At 36.9% G+C, this 20,730-nt stretch overlaps 1 protein-coding gene across 4 annotated transcripts in view; it reads right to left on the reverse strand.

Moving 5' to 3' along the window:
* Positions 1 to 20,730, reverse strand: part of CUX1 (cut like homeobox 1) — a 657,906-nt gene that overhangs the window by 166,059 nt on the left and 471,117 nt on the right. For 3 of the 4 annotated variants that reach the window (XM_053706258.1, XM_053706259.1, XM_053706260.1), the window contains 2 exons: positions 19,002 to 19,266; positions 952 to 5,300 (listed from right to left, as the gene is read on the reverse strand). The exons of the other annotated variant lie outside the window; for it this stretch is intronic. In XM_053706258.1, coding sequence (XP_053562233.1) covers positions 4,613 to 5,300; positions 19,002 to 19,266 — 953 coding nt within the window. In that variant the 3' untranslated portion in view covers positions 952 to 4,612. Of the gene's footprint in view, positions 1 to 951; positions 5,301 to 19,001; positions 19,267 to 20,730 lie in introns of those variants that run through there. 4 annotated transcript variants of the gene reach the window in all.

A 20,730-nucleotide genomic window follows, 5' to 3' on the forward strand; every position in this document is an offset into this window, starting at 1 on the left:
GGGAGCTGCCACCTTGTAATCTGCGTTAACTTGCACAATAAAAAGCAAATGCTTAACATTTTTGCAGTTTTTTATACAACTGTTTATAGCTACATAATATAAAAAAAGTCTTCAGGAATAACAGAGCAATGCAGCCACTGCATAACCATACAACTCCTGCTCTGTATTGCACACTCTGAACTGAAGAGCACGCTATAGCTTGTCAAGAAGACAACAAGATTATTTATCTGTAAATTTGCACCACTTCTGTCACATGGGTGCAAGAAAACTCCAACTCCAACATGGAGTCACCCAGTGTGAAAATGCAGAGCTTTACTGTCAGTACTTGTAAAGGGTTAAAACTATGGCTTTGAAGAGAGTTGCAGGTTTTAATTATTAATAAAAGGAGGATGGTCCATAGTAGTAACTAAACATTTTGCCAGTGAGCCTTTTGTCCAGATAATGTGTTTTTTAAAGGTACAAAACATTCATGCAAGGTAAACAAAAAAAATATATCTTTCAGGAATATAGTGATTCTTAGTGCTAAGGAAAAGTAACTATTTTAAATATATAATATATCTGGTCAAGCAGGTCTGACATCTATTCTTTTTATTCTTTCAAAATGATACATTTGTTATGTTCTTAAAAATACATGTTCATAAAATATATACACAGTCTTTTTCCTGAATATACTATTAAATAATATTAAAATGATTAGTAAGAACATCTACTTGGAAAAACATGCTAATCGCTTAAGTAAAATAAAGCTAAGGTTAGAACATATAATATTGGTGGCGGTGTGGGGGAAACCAATCTTTGGCTGATACTGGGGAATTCCTTATATTCAACAGAAAACAGATACTGGCCATCAGTAGCAAATACAAATAAAGGAAAAGCACAGAGTACCTTCTGAGTAAAGCATTAAGTGCCTTTTAGAGAATATAGTTTGTAGATATGTATGAAATACATTGGTTTTGATTTATTATTTATTAACAATTATTTTTACCTTTTAAATGGTCCTTTTTAAAAACATATACATATTGTACAGTATGTTTTGAACATTAAGAAATCAATAAATAAAAGTAGTATGTATTTTTAAATTATTATTTTTTTATAAAACACCAAGTGCAGTAGAAACGATGACAAACATGAATCACTTTGAAATGATTTACTGAGTTCATTTAACTTTCATAATGTGCTTAATATTTTCAACCTGTCTCCCTTTTAAAGATATCACGGTATTGGACTTAAAAAACTAAACAAAACAAAAAACATGATACCCATTGTTAAAGCACTTGAAAGAGCAGCAGCATAGCTGTAAAAAGCTGAATAGAAAATATCACCCAAACATCCCTGTAAAAAAGGAAGATATGTTACCACATAATTAACTCAATAGCCACATCCCATTGTAAAGGGTATTTAAGCAGCCAATCATAATGCTAGTCCTGGGACTTGCAAGGCAGTGTGCATCTGGCATTGTCAGGCAGAGTCATGTTATTCCCTCCTCAGTTTAAGGAAGTTTACTATGAAATCTCATGATATTTCAGTGAAATCTAATGAGATCACAGTAAAGCAAAGTGTGACATCAGTAGTTATGAAGCTGATCGGTTGTTTTCCTTTTTTACCCCCTAACATATGGCTGACAGTAGATAAAGGAACACTGTTTAAAGTGCAGAGAATTGTTGAGGTATATTATCTACCTATTTACATAGAGATGCTCAGGTGATATTTTATTGTCAGCTTTTTACAGTTATATTGCATCAATTTTAAAGGGACATGAAACCCAGATTTTTTCTTTCATGATTCAGATAGAGTATGCAATTTTAAACAGCTTTCCAATTTACTTCTATTATCTAATTTTTTTTAGTTATCTTGGTATCGCTTGTTTATAAGGATACCTAGGTAGGCTCAGGAGCTACTGATTGGTGGCTGCACATAAATGCCTCATGTCATTGGCTCACCCAATGTGTTAACTAGCTCCTAGCAGTGCATTGCTGCTTTTTCAACAAAGAATACCAAGAGAATTAAGCAAATTAGATAATAGAAGTAAATTGCAAAGTTGTTTAAAATTGCATGCAGAATCATGAAAGAATTCTTTTGTTTTATGTCCCTTTAAGTGATTTAGTATACAGGTATTATGTCCCTTTAATGCATATGTTCCTAAAAAGGCAATATGAAATATAGAAAAAAATAATGGTTATTAACATAATGGTGCTCTTCCTAAACTGCATTATGAAAAATATAAAATCCTGATATCAAATAAATTCAACTCATGTGTATCAATATATTTGAAATGTATTAAAAATAGGGCTTTATTTCAATGAATAGCAAATTGCGATACTACACTGAATATTTAAGTGCTTGAGTCCTATACAACACGGAGGAAGAGCTAGTGCTTTAACAGTGATATTTTGATAGCAGACAAAAAAAAAAGAGAAAATGTTTGGCTAAAACAGATGGCAGTTTGCTTACTCGTTATTAAAAAAAATAATCAAATGGAATGAATTAAAAAACTAAAAACCTTAATTCACTTAATTAATAACCACATAAATACTGTGGATCAAATAAAACAGAGATGATGTAAAACTTGCCTTTTTGCCTCCTAGAGCCTATTTGTTTTCATCTTTGATCTTGTTCTTTAAGAACATAACTTCATTTGAAACCTGAAGTGCTACTGCATTGCATTTGAATAATGCAAACCAATACCATTACTTCTGCAAGCTTATACAAGAAATGTGGCTCCACACATAAAACAGTTTTACAAAAGAATACAAAGTCATAAAGGTTTAGCATAAAGGGGCATACTTGAAAGAAAAAAAAAAAACACAATACAAAAAACACCCCAATTTCCCATAAGAGAAAGGGAAAATAAAATCAACATAATATTAATAAACTTAAGTAACGAATGCACCAAATAACGTCATCGACAGATGCTGACCTAAGACAAAATGTTTCAATGATACACAATAATAAAGGTTAAAAAAAAAAAATCTTCAAATCAATAATATACAGTATGACAACTACATCTTGTAAATTATACCCAATACTGCCGGCAGTCTATCCCTCTAAAGAATATTTGCCCCCGTTTCATCCCTTCCTAACAATCAGATAATAAAATACAGCACCTATAAATAAGCAAAAAATATATATATACTGAAATCATCTATTGTTAGTTTTTAAGATATGGCAATAAAGGAGTCTAGTTCAGCAAAACCTGTAGAAGCCATAACAGATAAACCAGCTTATTGAAAAAAGGTGGCAGTAATGCACTCAATATGTGCACAAGTACATAAGAAAATACACAGACGTATAAAATTGCATACACGATTATTCTCACACGTCTCTTACTCTCACACACACATATTGACAGCAAGGAGGAATAGGATACAAATTGGAATGCGAACTGTACTTCAACGAGAATCAACCTCTATATAAAATATCGCTTAGAGCTACAAATGAAGTTTCTCTAAATGGTTATTTTGGTTTTGTATTTTTTAACTATTTACACTGTACTATAGTCAAGAAAAGTAAAATCTTAAACTTTAAAAATTTGACGGATTAGCATTTCAAAAAATGTCATCTATATACGCATCCCAATGGCAGCATATATTGGTAATTACATATGTTAGACAATGTCCCATTGGCTTTCTGTCTATGTAAAACAAATACATATTTATAACAAGGGAATACTGTAACAATGTATCTATGAATAAGAGATCAACTGAACCAGTACATCTTATCATTCCAACTTGTACCCCTTGCCCTCCAAAATATGAGGTCTGATCAGCGTGCTCTGTGGTTAGAGGTTAAAAAGCAGATTATAAAATATCTAACTTCAGATCTTTTGTCCTGATTTGGCCTAAAATGGAGTGTAATAAACAAATTCTTGTCTGGAAAAGACCAGAATTAGTTAAAGCTATGAAACAATGTGCACTAGATTCTATTCCACTAACAAGAAAACACTACGCCAGCTACTACAAATTAAGATATTTTCCTGATGTGACTTTGTTAGAAAATAAGTGGAGTAGATGTGTTTGTTTCATTTCAAAGTTCCAAGTTGAAGTTTTTTCTTCTTGAAAACGAAAAGGAATCCAAACTAGTGTGTTTAGAGTCAGATGACTGTGCAATCTCTTAGTGGCAACTGAAACTGCTACAAAAAAAGAAAAAACAACAACCATATTTCCTGAAAAATCTCCTCCTTTTCCTGGTATAAGAAGATCATAGTGTATTATCGCTCTGTGGCCATTACATGGCAGATAAAAAGCCCCATTCATTTCGTGGGTTCAATTTTTTTTTCTGTTTTTCTATTTTTTGTTTTACATTTTTAAAGCCCACGCTGAAAAGGAGGGCACAAGGCAAAGCTGTAAGAATTTTTCCAGAAAGTGTGAAAATCACTTAGGGCAATAGTAAAAACACTTCGGGGTACAAAAAAAGCTTGACTACATATTTCAGTTTTCGTCCTCGAAAACACAACATAAAATTGGGCTTAATGCTCCTTTTGTCTTCTATATGCACCTTGGCCTATGGCGTTTTTGCCCTGTGGCCTGCAGGGCGATAAGTGCGCAATATGATATAACCAGTGAAAGGTCCAGTTTAATTTCCCTAACTTTGTGAAGTTAGGGTTTATTTAATCTCAAAATTCCCATTCGATGGGTTCTTCTCGGCTAGCAGCCTTCTCTAAACGGTGAATTATGCTGTTCAAGTTTGCTGCTTTCTTTTTCCGCAAGGTGTTGTCCCTTGTGTTTTTGGAACTTGCTATTTCAGAAAAACTGAATAAGCTCTGAATAGAATTGCCTTTTTGTGAGCTTGTACTTGGCATACTGGACAGTTTCTCTGAATCTTCTTTAGACTTATGAGATCCCTCTATTACAGGAACCAAGTTTGAGGCAGCTGAGGTAGAGGCATTCTTTTCAGTAGCAGATTTTGGTGTTGTCTCTGAACCTTCCCTAGAACACTGAGATCCAGGAAGGGGACTCCGACCCTTCAGCTTTCTCCGGCCTTCTTCATCAGTAAGATCTGGGCTCTCTGATCTTGTACAGATTGAATCTGCTTTTTCAGTAGGTCGAACATCTTCACACTCTTCAAATGCTGAATCACTGTGCCCTCCCTGAGACTTTATATTTGCACTGCTGAATTCTTCTGCTTCAAGGACACTGTGTTTTCCTTCAGTTGTGCTTTCCATATCTACACCATCACAGCTATCTCCCTCAGAGCTGTGAGCTGCCCTGCTACTTGTGCCTGATGGGGAGTCACTGGAACCAATCTGCCCATGGCTACCAGCTTGAATTTCTTCAATGAAGAGTTCTCTTCGAATGCGTGACCTGAAAAGGCACAAATAATATAGAACTGATTAAGATCTGTTACACAAAAAGTTCAAGGAAAGTAGTTTTCCATAACTAACATTTTCTGCAGTTTGACACAGTAGGCGTAAAACTGATTTGCAAAAATATTATTCAAATCTAATAGAACATTAAAATGTAAAAAAAAAAAAACAGAATTTATGTTTACCTGATAAATTTCTTTCTCCAACGGTGTGTCCGGTCCACGGCGTCATCCTTACTTGTGGGATATTCTCCTCCCCAACAGGAAATGGCAAAGAGCCCAGCAAAGCTGGTCACATGATCCCTCCTAGGCTCCGCCTACCCCAGTCATTCGACCGACGTTAAGGAGGAATATTTGCATAGGAGAAACCATATGGTACCGTGGTGACTGTAGTTAAAGAAAATAAAATATCAGACCTGATTAAAAAAACCAGGGCGGGCCGTGGACCGGACACACCGTTGGAGAAAGAAATTTATCAGGTAAACATAAATTCTGTTTTCTCCAACATAGGTGTGTCCGGTCCACGGCGTCATCCTTACTTGTGGGAACCAATACCAAAGCTTTAGGACACGGATGAAGGGAGGGAGCAAATCAGGTCACCTAAATGGAAGGCACCACGGCTTGCAAAACCTTTCTCCCAAAAATAGCCTCAGAAGAAGCAAAAGTATCAAACTTGTAAAATTTGGTAAAAGTGTGCAGTGAAGACCAAGTCGCTGCCCTACATATCTGATCAACAGAAGCCTCGTTCTTGAAGGCCCATGTGGAAGCCACAGCCCTAGTGGAATGAGCTGTGATTCTTTCGGGAGGCTGCCGTCCGGCAGTCTCGTAAGCCAATCTGATGATGCTTTTAATCCAAAAAGAGAGAGAGGTAGAAGTTGCTTTTTGACCTCTCCTTTTACCTGAATAAACAACAAACAAGGAAGATGTTTGTCTAAAATCCTTTGTAGCATCTAAATAGAATTTTAGAGCGCGAACAACATCCAAATTGTGCAACAAACGTTCCTTCTTTGAAACTGGTTTTGGACACAGAGAAGGTACGATAATCTCCTGGTTAATGTTTTTGTTAGAAACAACTTTTGGAAGAAAACCAGGTTTAGTACGTAAAACCACCTTATCTGCATGGAACACCAGATAAGGAGGAGAACACTGCAGAGCAGATAATTCTGAGACTCTTCTAGCAGAAGAAATCGCAACTAAAAACAAAACTTTCCAAGATAATAACTTAATATCAACGGAATGTAAGGGTTCAAACGGAACCCCCTGAAGAACTGAAAGAACTAAATTGAGACTCCAAGGTGGAGTCAAAGGTTTGTAAACAGGCTTGATTCTAACCAGAGCCTGAACAAAGGCTTGAACATCTGGCACAGCTGCCAGCTTTTTGTGAAGTAATACCGACAAGGCAGAAATCTGTCCCTTCAGGGAACTTGCAGATAATCCTTTTTCCAATCCTTCTTGAAGGAAGGATAGAATCCTAGGAATCTTAACCTTGTCCCAAGGGAATCCTTTAGATTCACACCAACAGATATATTTTTTCCAAATTTTGTGGTAAATCTTTCTAGTCACAGGCTTTCTGGCCTGAACAAGAGTATCGATCACAGAATCTGAGAATCCTCGCTTCGATAAAATCAAGCGTTCAATCTCCAAGCAGTCAGCTGGAGTGAAACCAGATTCGGATGTTCGAACGGACCCTGAACAAGAAGGTCTCGTCTCAAAGGTAGCTTCCAAGGTGGAGCCGATGACATATTCACCAGATCTGCATACCAAGTCCTGCGTGGCCACGCAGGAGCTATCAAGATCACCGACGCCCTCTCCTGCTTGATCCTGGCTATCAGCCTGGGGATGAGAGGAAATGGCGGGAACACATAAGCTAGTTTGAAGGTCCAAGGTGCTACTAGTGCATCCACTAGAGCCGCCTTGGGATCCCTGGATCTGGCCCCGTAGCAAGGAACTTTGAAGTTCTGACGAGAGGCCATCAGATCCATGTCTGGAATGCCCCACAGGTGAGTGACTTGGGCAAAGATTTCCGGATGGAGTTCCCACTCCCCCGGATGCAATGTCTGACGACTCAGAAAATCCGCTTCCCAATTTTCCACTCCTGGGATGTGGATAGCAGACAGGTGGCAGGAGTGAGACTCCGCCCAAAGAATAATTTTGGTTACTTCTTCCATCGCTAGGGAACTCCTTGTTCCCCCCTGATGGTTGATGTACGCAACAGTCGTCATGTTGTCTGATTGAAACCGTATGAACCTGGTCCTCGCAAGCTGGGGCCAGGCCTGGAGCGCATTGAATATCGCTCTCAGTTCCAGAATATTTATCGGTAGAAGAGATTCTTCCCGAGACCAAAGACCCTGAGCTTTCAGGGATCCCCAGACCGCGCCCCAGCCTATCAGACTGGCGTCGGTCGTGACAATGACCCACTCTGGTCTGTGGAACATCATCCCTTGAGACAGATTGTCCAGGGACAGCCACCAACGGAGTGAGTCTCTGGTCCTCTGATTTACTTGTATCTTCGGAGACAAGTCTGTATAGTCCCCATTCCACTGACTGAGCATGCACAGTTGTAATGGTCTTAGATGAATGCGCGCAAAAGGAACTATGTCCATCGCCGCCACCATCAACCCGATCACTTCCATGCACTGAGCTATGGAAGGAAGAGGAACGGAATGAAGTATCCGACAAGAGTCCAGAAGCTTTGTTTTTCTGGCCTCTGTTAGAAAGATCCTCATTTCTAAGGAGTCTATAATTGTTCCCAAGAAGGGAACCCTTGTTGACGGGGATAGAGAACTCTTTTCCACGTTCACTTTCCAGCCGTGAGATCTGAGAAAGGCCAGGACAATGTCCGTGTGAGCCTTTGCTTGAGGAAGGGACGACGCTTGAATCAGAATGTCGTCCAGGTAAGGTACTACTGCAATGCCCCTTGGTCTTAGCACCGCTAGAAGGGACCCTAGTACCTTTGTGAAAATCCTTGGAGCAGTGGCTAATCCGAAAGGAAGCGCCACGAACTGGTAATGTTTGTCCAGGAATGCAAACCTTAGGAACCGATGATGTTCCTTGTGGATAGGAATATGTAGATACGCATCCTTTAAATCCACCGTGGTCATAAATTGACCTTCCTGGATGGAAGGAAGGATAGTTCGAATGGTTTCCATCTTGAACGATGGGACCTTGAGAAATTTGTTTAAGATCTTGAGATCTAGGATTGGTCTGAACGTTCCCTCTTTTTTGGGAACTATGAACAGATTGGAGTAGAACCCCATCCCTTGTTCTCTTAATGGAACAGGATGAATCACTCCCATTTTTAACAGGTCTTCTACACAATGTAAGAACGCCTGTCTTTTTATGTGGTCTGAAGACAACTGCGACTTGTGGAACCTCCCCCTTGGGGGAAGTCCCTTGAATTCCAGAAGATAACCCTGGGAGACTATTTCTAGCGCCCAAGGATCCAGAACATCTCTTGCCCAAGCCTGAGCGAAGAGAGAGAGTCTGCCCCCCACCAGATCCGGTCCCGGAACGGGGGCCAATATTTCATGCTGTCTTGGTAACAGTGGCAGGTTTCTTGGCCTGCTTTCCCTTGTTCCAGCCTTGCATTGGTCTCCAAGCTGGCTTGGCCTGAGAAGTATTACCCTCTTGCTTAGAGGACGTAACACCTTGGGCTGGTCCGTTTTTACGAAAGGGACGAAAATTAGGTCTATTTTTTGCCTTGAAGGGCCGATCCTGAGGAAGGGCGTGGCCCTTACCCCCAGTGATATCAGAGATAATCTCTTTCAAGTCAGGACCAAACAGCGTTTTCCCCTTGAAAGGAATGTTTAGTAGCTTGTTCTTGGAAGACGCATCAGCCGACCAAGATTTCAACCAAAGCGCTCTGCGCGCCACAATAGCAAACCCAGAGTTCTTAGCCGCTAACTTAGCCAATTGCAAAGAGGCGTCTAGAGTGAAAGAATTAGCCAATTTGAGAGCATTGATTCTGTCCATAATCTCCTCATAAGGAGGAGAGTCACTATCGAGCACCTTAAGCAGTTCATCAAACCAGAAATATGCGGCTGTAGTGACAGGGACAATGCATGAAATGGGTTGTAGAAGGTAACCCTGCTGAACAAACATCTTTTTAAGCAAACCTTCTAATTTTTTATCCATAGGATCTTTGAAAGCACAACTATCCTCTATGGGAATAGTGGTGCGTTTGTTTAAAGTAGAAACCGCTCCCTCGACCTTGGGGACTGACTGCCATAAGTCCTTTCTGGGGTCGACCATAGGAAACAATTTTTTAAATATGGGGGGAGGGACGAAAGGAATACCGGGCCTTTCCCATTCTTTATTAACAATGTCCGCCACCCGCTTGGGTATAGGAAAAGCTTCTGGGAGCCCCGGCACCTCTAGGAACTTGTCCATTTTACATAGTTTCTCTGGGATGACTAAATTTTCACAATCATCCAGAGTGGATAATACCTCCTTAAGCAAAATGCGGAGATGTTCCAATTTAAATTTAAATGTAATCACATCAGATTCAGCCTGCTGAGAAATGTTCCCTAAATCAGTAATTTCTCCCTCAGACAAAACCTCCCTGGCCCCCTCAGATTGGGTTAGGGGCCCTTCAGAGATATTAATATCAGCGTCGTCATGCTCTTCAGTAACTAAAACAGAGCAGCCACGCTTACGCTGACAAGGGTTCATTTTGGCTAAAATGTTTTTGACAGAATTATCCATTACAGCCGTTAATTGTTGCATAGTAAGGAGAATTGGCGCGCTAGATGTACTAGGGGCCTCCTGAGTGGGCAAGACTCGTGTAGACGAAGGAGGGAATGATGCAGTACCATGCTTACTCCCCTCACTTGAGGAATCATCTTGGGCATCATTGTCATTATCACATAAATCACATTTATTTAAATGAATAGGAATTCTGGCTTCCCCACATTCAGAACACAGTCTATCTGGTAGTTCAGACATGTTAAACAGGCATAAACTTGATCAGAAAGTACAAAAAACGTTTTAAAATAAAACCGTTACTGTCACTTTAAATTTTAAACTGAACACACTTTATTACTGCAATTGCGAAAAAACATGAAGGAATTGTTCAAAATTCACCAAATTTTCACCACAGCGTCTTAAAGCCTTGAAAATATTGCACACCAATTTTGGAAGCTTTAACCCTTAAAATAACGGAACCGGAGCCGTTTTAAGCTTTAAACCCCTTTACAGTCCCTGGTATCTGCTTTGCTGAGACCCAACCAAACCCAAAGGGGAATACGATACCAAATGACGCCTTCAGAAGTCTTTTATAAGTATCAGAGCTCCTCTCACATGCGACTGCATGCCATGCCTCTCAAAAACAAGTGCGCAACACCGGCGCGAAAATGAGACTCTGCCTATGCTTTGGGAAAGCCCCTAAAGAATAAGGTGTCTAAAACAGTGCCTGCCGATATTATTAAATCAAAATACCCAGAATAAATGATTCCTCAAGGCTAAATAAGTGTTAATATCAATCGATTTAGCCCAAAAAAAGTCTACAGTTTAAATAAGCCCTTGTGAAGCCCTTATTTACAATCGTAATAAACATGGCTTACCGGATCCCATAGGGAAAATGACAGCTTCCAGCATTACATCGTCTTGTTAGAATGTGTCATACCTCAAGCAGCAAGAGACTGCAAACTGTTCCCCCAACTGAAGTTAATTGCTCTCAACAGTCCTGTGTGGAACAGCCATGGATTTTAGTTACGGTTGCTAAAATCATTTTCCTCATACAAACAGAATTCTTCATCTCTTTTCTGTTTCTGAGTAAATAGTACGTACCAGCACTATTTGAAAATAACAAACTCTTGATTGAATAATGAAAAACTACAGTTAAACACTAAAAAACTCTAAGCCATCTCCGTGGAGATGTTGCCTGTACAACGGCAAAGAGAATGACTGGGGTAGGCGGAGCCTAGGAGGGATCATGTGACCAGCTTTGCTGGGCTCTTTGCCATTTCCTGTTGGGGAGGAGAATATCCCACAAGTAAGGATGACGCCGTGGACCGGACACACCTATGTTGGAGAAAGTAAGCTTTCCAATTTCTTATAAAACAATTGGTGACACCATATTGAAACCTAGGTTTCCCTTTTTTCTCATTTCTGCTGAGGACAACTGTGCAAATGATGGCTGTGTAGAAAGCACAGACTTAAGTTTACACAGTGTTGCTGTGCTTACTTACCTCAACAGAAGATATTACATAAGGAAAGCCTAGGCTTCAACATGATGGCCCCCTTTACTTTATAAAACATAAAGTATCTGATAGACACTAAAACTTTCCACTTAATTCTTCAATATTTAAAGTGATGGTAAACTCCCCCCTTTGTAAAATCAGATACGGAAAGTTAGTGATATTTTATATGGAGTTTAATTCATCAGTTGTAATGCAGATGCGCTATAACTTAATTTTTAATAAAGATATAAAACTCAAATACCCTGCACTCCGCCACCCACTTCAAAAGTACATTTTTCTGTGAGATAACAGTTTGAATTGTTCTCCAATCAGTGCTCTAGCTACAACAAAAGTGCCAAAAGGGGACAGCGCTTATTGGACAATAATTCAGACCGTTAAAGGGACACTGAACCCTAATTTTTTCTTTCGTGATTCAGATAGAGTATGCGATTTTAAGCAACTTTCTAATTTACTCCTATTATCAATTTTTATTTGTTCTTTTTCTTTCTTTATTTAAAAAAGAAGGCATCTAAGCTATTTTTTTGGCTCAGAACCATGGAAAGCTCTTGTTTATTGGTGGGTGAATTTATCCACCAATCAGCAAGAACAACCCAGGTTGTTCACTAAAAATGGGCTGGCATCTAAACTTACATTCTTGCATTTCAAATAAAGATACCAAGAGAATGAAGAAAATGTGATAATAGGAGTAAATTAGAAAGTTGCTTAAAAGTGCATGCTCTATCTTTATCACAAAAGAAAAAATTTGGGTTCAGTGTCCCTTTAACTCAGAGAAAACTTTTTAAGTGGGTGGCAGAGTGTGGGGTATTTAAATTTCATATCTATATTAAAAATTAAGTTATAGTGCAAATTTATTACAACTGATTAATTAAACTCCATCTAAAATATCACTAACATTCCGGATCTGCTTTTATTAAAAAGGAAAGTTTACCATCAGTTTAAACAGTTAATATAATTTAACAAAAATGCATCTACACCTACATATTATTCTCCACTAAATTACTTCTTTGAATACATCCTTTTTTATGTAGCATTTTACTATTACTGTCCCTTCAAGTTTGTGAATGGATAGTGACTCATTACTTCAATAAATCTCCTGAGGCTCTTATTAAGATCAAATATTTGCAATCTTAAAAAAAGAAATACAAAGGGACACATACAGTATTTACCAGTTTATATAACTCATGATTCTTCCTCCTGGTTCCTCATTTTAACAACGTATCCATGAGCTCACATGGTACAAGCACAACCATGCCTCACCACAACAGTAACATCGACAAAACTTGCACCAAACATGAAAAAAATCATTTTAAAAATCCCTATAACATAGGATGGTGACTGGCAACCATTATCAACGTGCTGTATTATTATTCAGTTCCAAGAAACAGAGTGGGAAACAGTGCATGTGTTTTGTAGTGTAAAATACAGCAGGGTTTCTAAACGTCAGACCTCAAGGAACCCCAACAGGCCAGCTTTTACATATTTCCTTTTTTGGACCAGTAGCTGAATCACTGTGACTGTCTCATCGGTGTCCAGGTAGGGAAACAGTTTAAATCTGAACTGTTATGGCTCCTTGACGACTGGGTTGGAAACCTCTTAAATGGAAGATATGTGACTTTATAGTAAAAATTGCTGCACTGATGGTGGCCACAGGGAAAGTAGAAATAATAACTGTATTCTTTAAGAATGCTTTTTTTTTGTTTTAGTAAAAATAAAAGTAAATAACTTTAATTTGTAACTTACTCAGTCCTCCTTTCTCCATGGCAGACTCATCTCAGCCATAGCAACCCGAAAGTTAAATGGAAGAATTAAGGGTTAAAGGGACATGAAACCCAAATTATTTCTTTCATGAATTAGAAAGAGCCTGTACTTTTAAATAACTTTCTAACTTACGTTTATGATCTAATTTGCTTCATTCTTTTGATATCCATTGCTGAAAAGCATATCTAGATAAGCTCAGTAGCTTTTGATTGGTAGCTGCACATAGATGCCTCATGTGATTGGCTCGCCTATGTGCATTGCTATTTCTTCAACAAAGGATATCTAAAGAATGAAGCCAACTAGATAATAGAAGTAAACGGGGATGTTGTTTAAAACTGTATTCTCTACCTGAATCATGAAAGAAACATTTTGGGTTTAGTGTCCCTTTAAAGATCCAGTAATCCCCAAATATATTTAGCAGTGTCTACCTAGGGTTGCCCCCTCAGCCATGTTTTTCTGGATACTTATGAGTTACACATGCTGCAGGGTGTGCAGGGAGGAACATGTTTTGTGTTTCTGGACAGCACTATTCATATTCCTCCCTGCACACCCTGCAGCATGTGTAACGTATAACCGTTCTATATTTTAACCCTATGTATACCACTTGTTTAAACCATATGCTGCTTATCTGGACCTATTACAAAGGTGGAAGGTAAATTTGGACTTCTCCATATTTTTTTATACAATATAGGATAGTTGTAAAGAAGAATGTAATGAGGATAGTGGTGAGTATAATTTAGAAAAGTAAAAAGGGTCTGTGTAATAATGTCAGCTGTATTAAATGTGCTTACCAAGATCGTATTAGTAGTACAATAGATAAGTTTCAGTTCCTGCATTAAATTTTAACTAAAATAAGAATCAATCTTCGTTTAAGACCTAAAAGTTAAGCAATTTATAAACAAAATAATGTATACATTATCCATGTGTTTATTCAATATGTAAATCTTTACTATCATCCACTTTAACAGCATGGTAATTTTAGTTGAATGATTCCGTTCAATGACAATCAAGCGTGAGTGTAACGGAATTCCTTTTAATGGTTGTCTTCACTGAAGTCTGCTTTTTATGACATACTATAGCGAGCTCAGTAATGCATCACCCATAACAGATGTTTGAAAAATTGCATGCATCCTGGAAATGGTTGTGATATCAGCTCTAAGTTCTTTGTTCCACCCACCGTCCACCATATGGAAAACATCAAACAAGAAATGAGAAGACATCATAAAAAAAGACTGTCCTGTATGGAGAACAAAATCTTTGGGGCGCTTTTTTGAGCATTATATTGTATTGTAGATGCCTCTCCTTCAAATCTAGTAACCTGCATAGGAAGAGAAACATTTCTCAACCTAAAATTTGCCATTTTAAAATACTTTAAGGGACTTCGCTTTGATAATCTAGCCAGAGTTTACAGCTTTAGATCAACAAGCTCCAAGGAAGAAACTGACTCTCTCTAAACAGATAATGGTCTTTCTAAAGATTTTATGTATCATCAAGATGGCTATTAGAAGAATGCATTCTAGATGGAAACCCACAAAGGTAATTATTGCTGCATAAATTGGAAACCATATTTCTTTCTAAAACTAAACCCTGCATTCCAACAAAATAACTCATTTCTAATAGGATTATGATGCATTAATGCTGCTTTACATACTCAGGGAACGGATGGCTAGCAGTTAGAGAACAAGGAAGTAGAATATCAGGATCTCTGCCACTAAAACCTAATAGACTGTGGGTCATGCAGCATAATAACAATCCCAAAACCACAGCTAAACCTAAAACCAAATACCTGAAACATAAAAACAATTTGAGTTTTGGAACAACGTCAACATTTTGAGATGAACTCATCTCCAGTGTTGAATAATCAGCTGAAGCAAGCAGTTCATGTATAATAGGTCAAACATATCAATGACATAGAGCTGTTCTGTATAAGGGAATAGGTCAAGTTATCTCTTTGCAGATGATCGCGTACGTTTGGTTAGAGCTGCTAGTAATAAAGGAGGTCTCACTGCTACAAAGCATAAAGGTTCACATGTGTTAGTATAGCATATATTGTATTATTTGTGCTTGACTGATACTAAATCATGCTTTGTTATATTTTAACATTTATCTTTAAAACATTTCTTCCATCATTTACCTCTATGTCTACTGCTTAGTTTGTCAACTAATATAGGTGTCTATCTTTCCTCTAACTCTAGCTGTGTGTCCAGTCTATACATTCCATAAAAGCTATCTTTAATAAGGTAACCATGACCTTCTTGCTGCTCAGTCTAAATTACAGTTCAATTAACTTATTCTCCAAGACTTCACAGCTGCCTGTGCATATTCTCTAATGAATTTTGTGACATATCCTAACTAATGCAGAGTCTTCTTCTCTGATGCTCTCTCTCTCTCTTTCCCGTTGTCATCTGGTGGCATCCCAAGAGTCTGTCCTTGGTTCTGTTTCTAGCTTCTTTATATAGCTCCTCTGTTTAAAGTCTAATCTGCTTAATTTGTGTTCAAGCCCACTACTACCTAAATTTACATCTCCAAACCTGATCTAGTCATCCTAGCAACTATACCTGTTTTTTCTGTTTATAATAGTAATTTCCCGGCTTGACTACTGTAACAACCTACTAATTGGCCTTCCTCTCTCCTGCCTCTCCCCCCTTCAATCCATCCTAAATGCCTCTGCTAGGCTAATCCACCTCTCCCGATGCTCTGTATCCGCTGCATCCCTCTGTGATTCCCTTGACTGGCTCCCTATTCACAGCAGAATTAAATTCAAAATTCTCACTCTGACCTACAAAGCCCTTAGCAATGCAGCCCCCCCACTTGTCCTCACTCATCAACAAATATACTCCAGCCCGTCCCATAAGATCCAACAACGATCTACTCCTTGCCTCTTCTACCATCACCTCCTCTCATGCTAGACTACAGGACTTCTCTTGTGCGGCAGCAACCCTCTGGAACACACTTCCTCGAGCTGTCAGACATTCCCCAACCTCTCCTCCTTTAAACGCTCCCTAAAGACCTTTTTGTTCAGGGAAGCTTATCACCAAATCAGTAACTAATGAATTTCACTTGCCTAATAGTTGCCCTCATCTAACTCTACACTAACATCATTCCCACCTTTGCAGTCCCCACCTCCTGTTTCTCACCCTCCTACCCATTTAGATTGTAAGTTCCTACGGGAATAGGGCTCCCAATTCCCCTTTTATATTTTTTACCCATGGACAGCGCTGCGGAATCTGTTGGCGCTTTATAAATAAAGATTAATAATATAATAATAATAAAAATAATAATATAATTACATCCATTGACAAAGTAACTATTTTTATGTCACCTTAGACTCAAGTCTTCTCATCCAGCAAATTAATCGGTCCTGTCAAATTTATGTAACTGCAAAAATGTGGTACATACTACAAACTTACTTGTACAATCCCAGATGATCTCCATTATAGCATAGATCTCCAAAACTGTTTCACATTTAATTTTACTCATCATTCACTCATTAACTGCTATACTTTATTTAAATTCCTAAACTGTCAGCCACTTTCCTCTAGAATTATGTTCAAATGACTAATTCTCACCTTTATGGCACTAAACAATGCTGTCCCCCAAACATTTTTGGCAATTTACAAACACACTTCCCCTCGTGGAAAATACATTTATTGGTTCTGATGATCGAGCCTACCCTGTCAATCAATGATGAAAAATGCCGGGCAGACGATTATAATTACGAATGCGAGGATATTAAATTAAAATACTCGGTAATTACAATCTTTAAAAAAAAATTATGACTTAAATTGCTGTTATTTTAACTTTAAAGTTAATGCGAACTTTAGAGACCATGCTGACTTTACATTCACTTTAAACATTAATGTAGATGTTCATGTTGTCTTTTCTCCAAAAACCTGACTGTTCTTATACAGTTCCCCCATTCCTAGAACTCAAACCTAAAGCTCCATAAATATAACAAAAAAAAAAAAATATCAATTGGGTCAGCACATGGCCAGTCCTGAAGCAGCTACTACTTCATGAAGCTCTTGTGCTATTACTTATGCTTTACTTCCCCTCTGTTATACGAATAATAAAATCCTTTATATCACAAGCTTTCTTTATAGGACACATAGTATCCTGTAATCAATCTACCTCCTGGATAATGAATTCATCTGTGATAATATAAAATGCATCCTATGCTTAGTACTAAGCACATGGATTATACCTTTTAAATAGAATACTAATAGTAGTAATAATATCCATAAATTACTAATAGTAATAATAATATCCATAAATTACTAATAGTAATATCCATAAATTACTAATAGTAATAATAATAATATACATAAATTACTAATAGTAATAATAATATCCATAAATTACTAATAGTAGTAATAATATCCATAAATTACTATTAGTAATAATAATATCCATACATTACTAATAGTAATAATAATATCTATAAATTACTAATAGTAATATCCATAAATTACTAATAGTAATATCCATAAATTACTAATAGTAATAATAATAATATCCATAAATTACTAATAGTAATAATAATATCCATAAATTACTAATAGTAGTAATAATATCCATAAATTACTAATAGTAATAATAATATCCATAAATTACTAATAGTAATAATAATAATATCCATAAATTACTAATAGTAATAATAATATCCATAAATTACTAATAGTAATAATAATATCCATAAATTACTAATAGTAATAATAATATCTATAATTTACTAATAGTAATAATAATAATATCCATAAATTACTAATAGTAATAATAATATCCATAAATTACTAATAGTAATAATAATATCCATAAATTACTAATAGTAATAATAATATCCATAAATTACTAATAGTAGTAATAATATCCATAAATTACTAATAGTAATAATAATAATATCCATAAATTACTAATAGTAATAATAATATCCATAAATTACTAATAGTAATAATAATATCCATAAATTACTAATAGTAATAATAATATCTATAATTTACTAATAGTAATAATAATAATATCCATAAATTACTAATAGTAATAATAATATCCATAAATTACTAATGGTAATAATAATATCCATAAATTAATTTAGATTTAGTTAAAGGGATATGAAACACACAAATTGTCTTTTGTGATTCAGACAGAGCTTACAATTTAAAAAAAAAAAATTCCAATTTACTTTTATTATCAAATGTGCTTAATTCATGCTGCCATATAGTGTTCCAAACACATGCAAGATCCTGAGTTGATGCCTCTGCTTTTCAACAAAAGATACAAAGAAAATGTAATAATAGAAGTAAATTGAAAGTTGTTTAAAATCATGAAAGAAAAATGTTGGGTTTCATATCCCTTTAAAAAACAAATCTATATTTGAAGTTCCATTCACTTTGAATTATGGAGAATCACAAACTCTTGCACCCCTATATTGAGTGCAAATGCTGTAACTGAATGAACATTTATCCGTTTTACTTTGAAGTACTTTTTAAACATTACTTGCACATTATACCTAGAAATGTCAATGTAATTAAATGAATGGTTTTCGGGTTATGAGAAGCAGGTTATTGGAAAAATAAATGACAAACGTTTCCAGCACAGTGATTGTTGAACTACTATCAATAAGATCTGATACAAAATAACAGTAATTAAACAACACTGGACAAATGTATCATGTGACATTTAACACTTGAATTCATTCCTATTGTGTGATACAATCATATCAGTACAATGAAGACGATTTACCTGTAATTATGAAACCAGTTAATAACCGTGCTGGTTTTAAGGTTGAGCTGCGTAGCAAGTTCTTCAATGGTTTTAGGGGAAGGATATGGCTTTTGCTGATAGGCCCGTTTAAGAGCTTCTTTCTCCTCAGGTGCCAGCACCACTCTTGGTTTCTTTAAGTGATGTTGGGGCTGTGGACTTGCTCCTTGGCTGTAGTCTATCCCTATGGATGGGGGCTCACAAGGTTGGCTGTCACTTACTGAGCTGTGTCGTCGTTTCATGTAAGCTGAAACACAAAACAGATTGTATGAAATGTATTCATTAAAAAGATGTCCCCACTTCTCTACAGTAAAAAATGGCAGCTTGATTCACCTGACTTGCAGTGAAAAACATAATTTATGTAAGAACTTACCTGATAAATTCATTTCTTTCATATTAGCAAGAGTCCATGAGCTAGTGACGTATGGGATATACATTCCTACCAGGAGGGGCAAAGTTTCCCAAACCTCAAAATGCCTATAAATACACCCCTCACCACACCCACAATTCAGTTTAACGAATAGCCAAGAAGTGGGGTGATAAAAAAGTGCGAAAGCATATAAAATAAGGAATTGGAATAATTGTGCTTTATACAAAAACATAACCACCACAAAAAAGGGCGGGCCTCATGGACTCTTGCTAATATGAAAGAAATTAATTTATCAGGTAAGTTCTTACATAAATTATGTTTTCTTTCATGTAATTAGCAAGAGTCCATGAGCTAGTGACGTATGGGATAATGACTACCCAAGATGTGGATCTTTCCACACAAGAGTCACTAGAGAGGGAGGGACAAAATAAAGACAGCCAATTCCTGCTGAAAATAATCCACACCCAAAATAAAGTTTAATGAAAAAACATAAGCAGAAGATTCAAACTGAAACCGCTGCCTGAAGTACTTTTCTACCAAAAACTGCTTCAGAAGAAGAAAATACATCAAAATGGTAGAACTTAGTAAAAGTATGCAAAGAGGACCAAGTTGCTGCTTTGCAAATCTGATCAACCGAAGCTTCATTCCTAAACGCCCAGGAAGTAGAAACTGACCTAGTAGAATGAGCTGTAATTTTCTGAGGCAGAGTTTTACCCGACTCAACATAGGCAAGATGAATTAAAGATTTCAACCAAGATGCCAAAGAAATGGCAGAAGCTTTCTGGCCTTTTCTAGAACCGGAAAAGATAACAAATAGACTAGAAGTCTTTCGGAAAGATTTAGTAGCTTCAACATAATATTTCAAAGCTCTAACAACATCCAAAGAATGCAACGATTTCTCCTTAGAATTCTTAGGATTAGGACATAATGAAGGAACCACAATTTCTCTACTAATGTTGTTGGAATTCACAACTTTAGGTAAAAATTCAAAAGAAGTTTGCAACACCGCCTTATCCTGATGAAAAATCAGAAAAGGAGACTCACAAGAAAGAGCAGATAATTCAGAAACTCTTCTGGCAGAAGAGATGGCCAAAAGGAACAAAACTTTCCAAGAAAGTAATTTAATGTCCAATGAATGCATAGGTTCAAATGGAGGAGCTTGAAGAGCCCCCAGAACCAAATTCAAACTCCAAGGAGGAGAAATTGACTTAATGACAGGCTTTATACGAACCAAAGCTTGTACAAAACAATGAATATCAGGAAGAATAGCAATCTTTCTGTGAAAAAGAACAGAAAGAGCAGAGATTTGTCCTTTCAAGGAACTTGCAGACAAACCCTTAT

The sequence above is a fragment of the Bombina bombina genome, chromosome 3, assembly GCF_027579735.1.
Source record: "Bombina bombina isolate aBomBom1 chromosome 3, aBomBom1.pri, whole genome shotgun sequence".
NCBI lineage: Eukaryota > Metazoa > Chordata > Amphibia > Anura > Bombinatoridae > Bombina > Bombina bombina.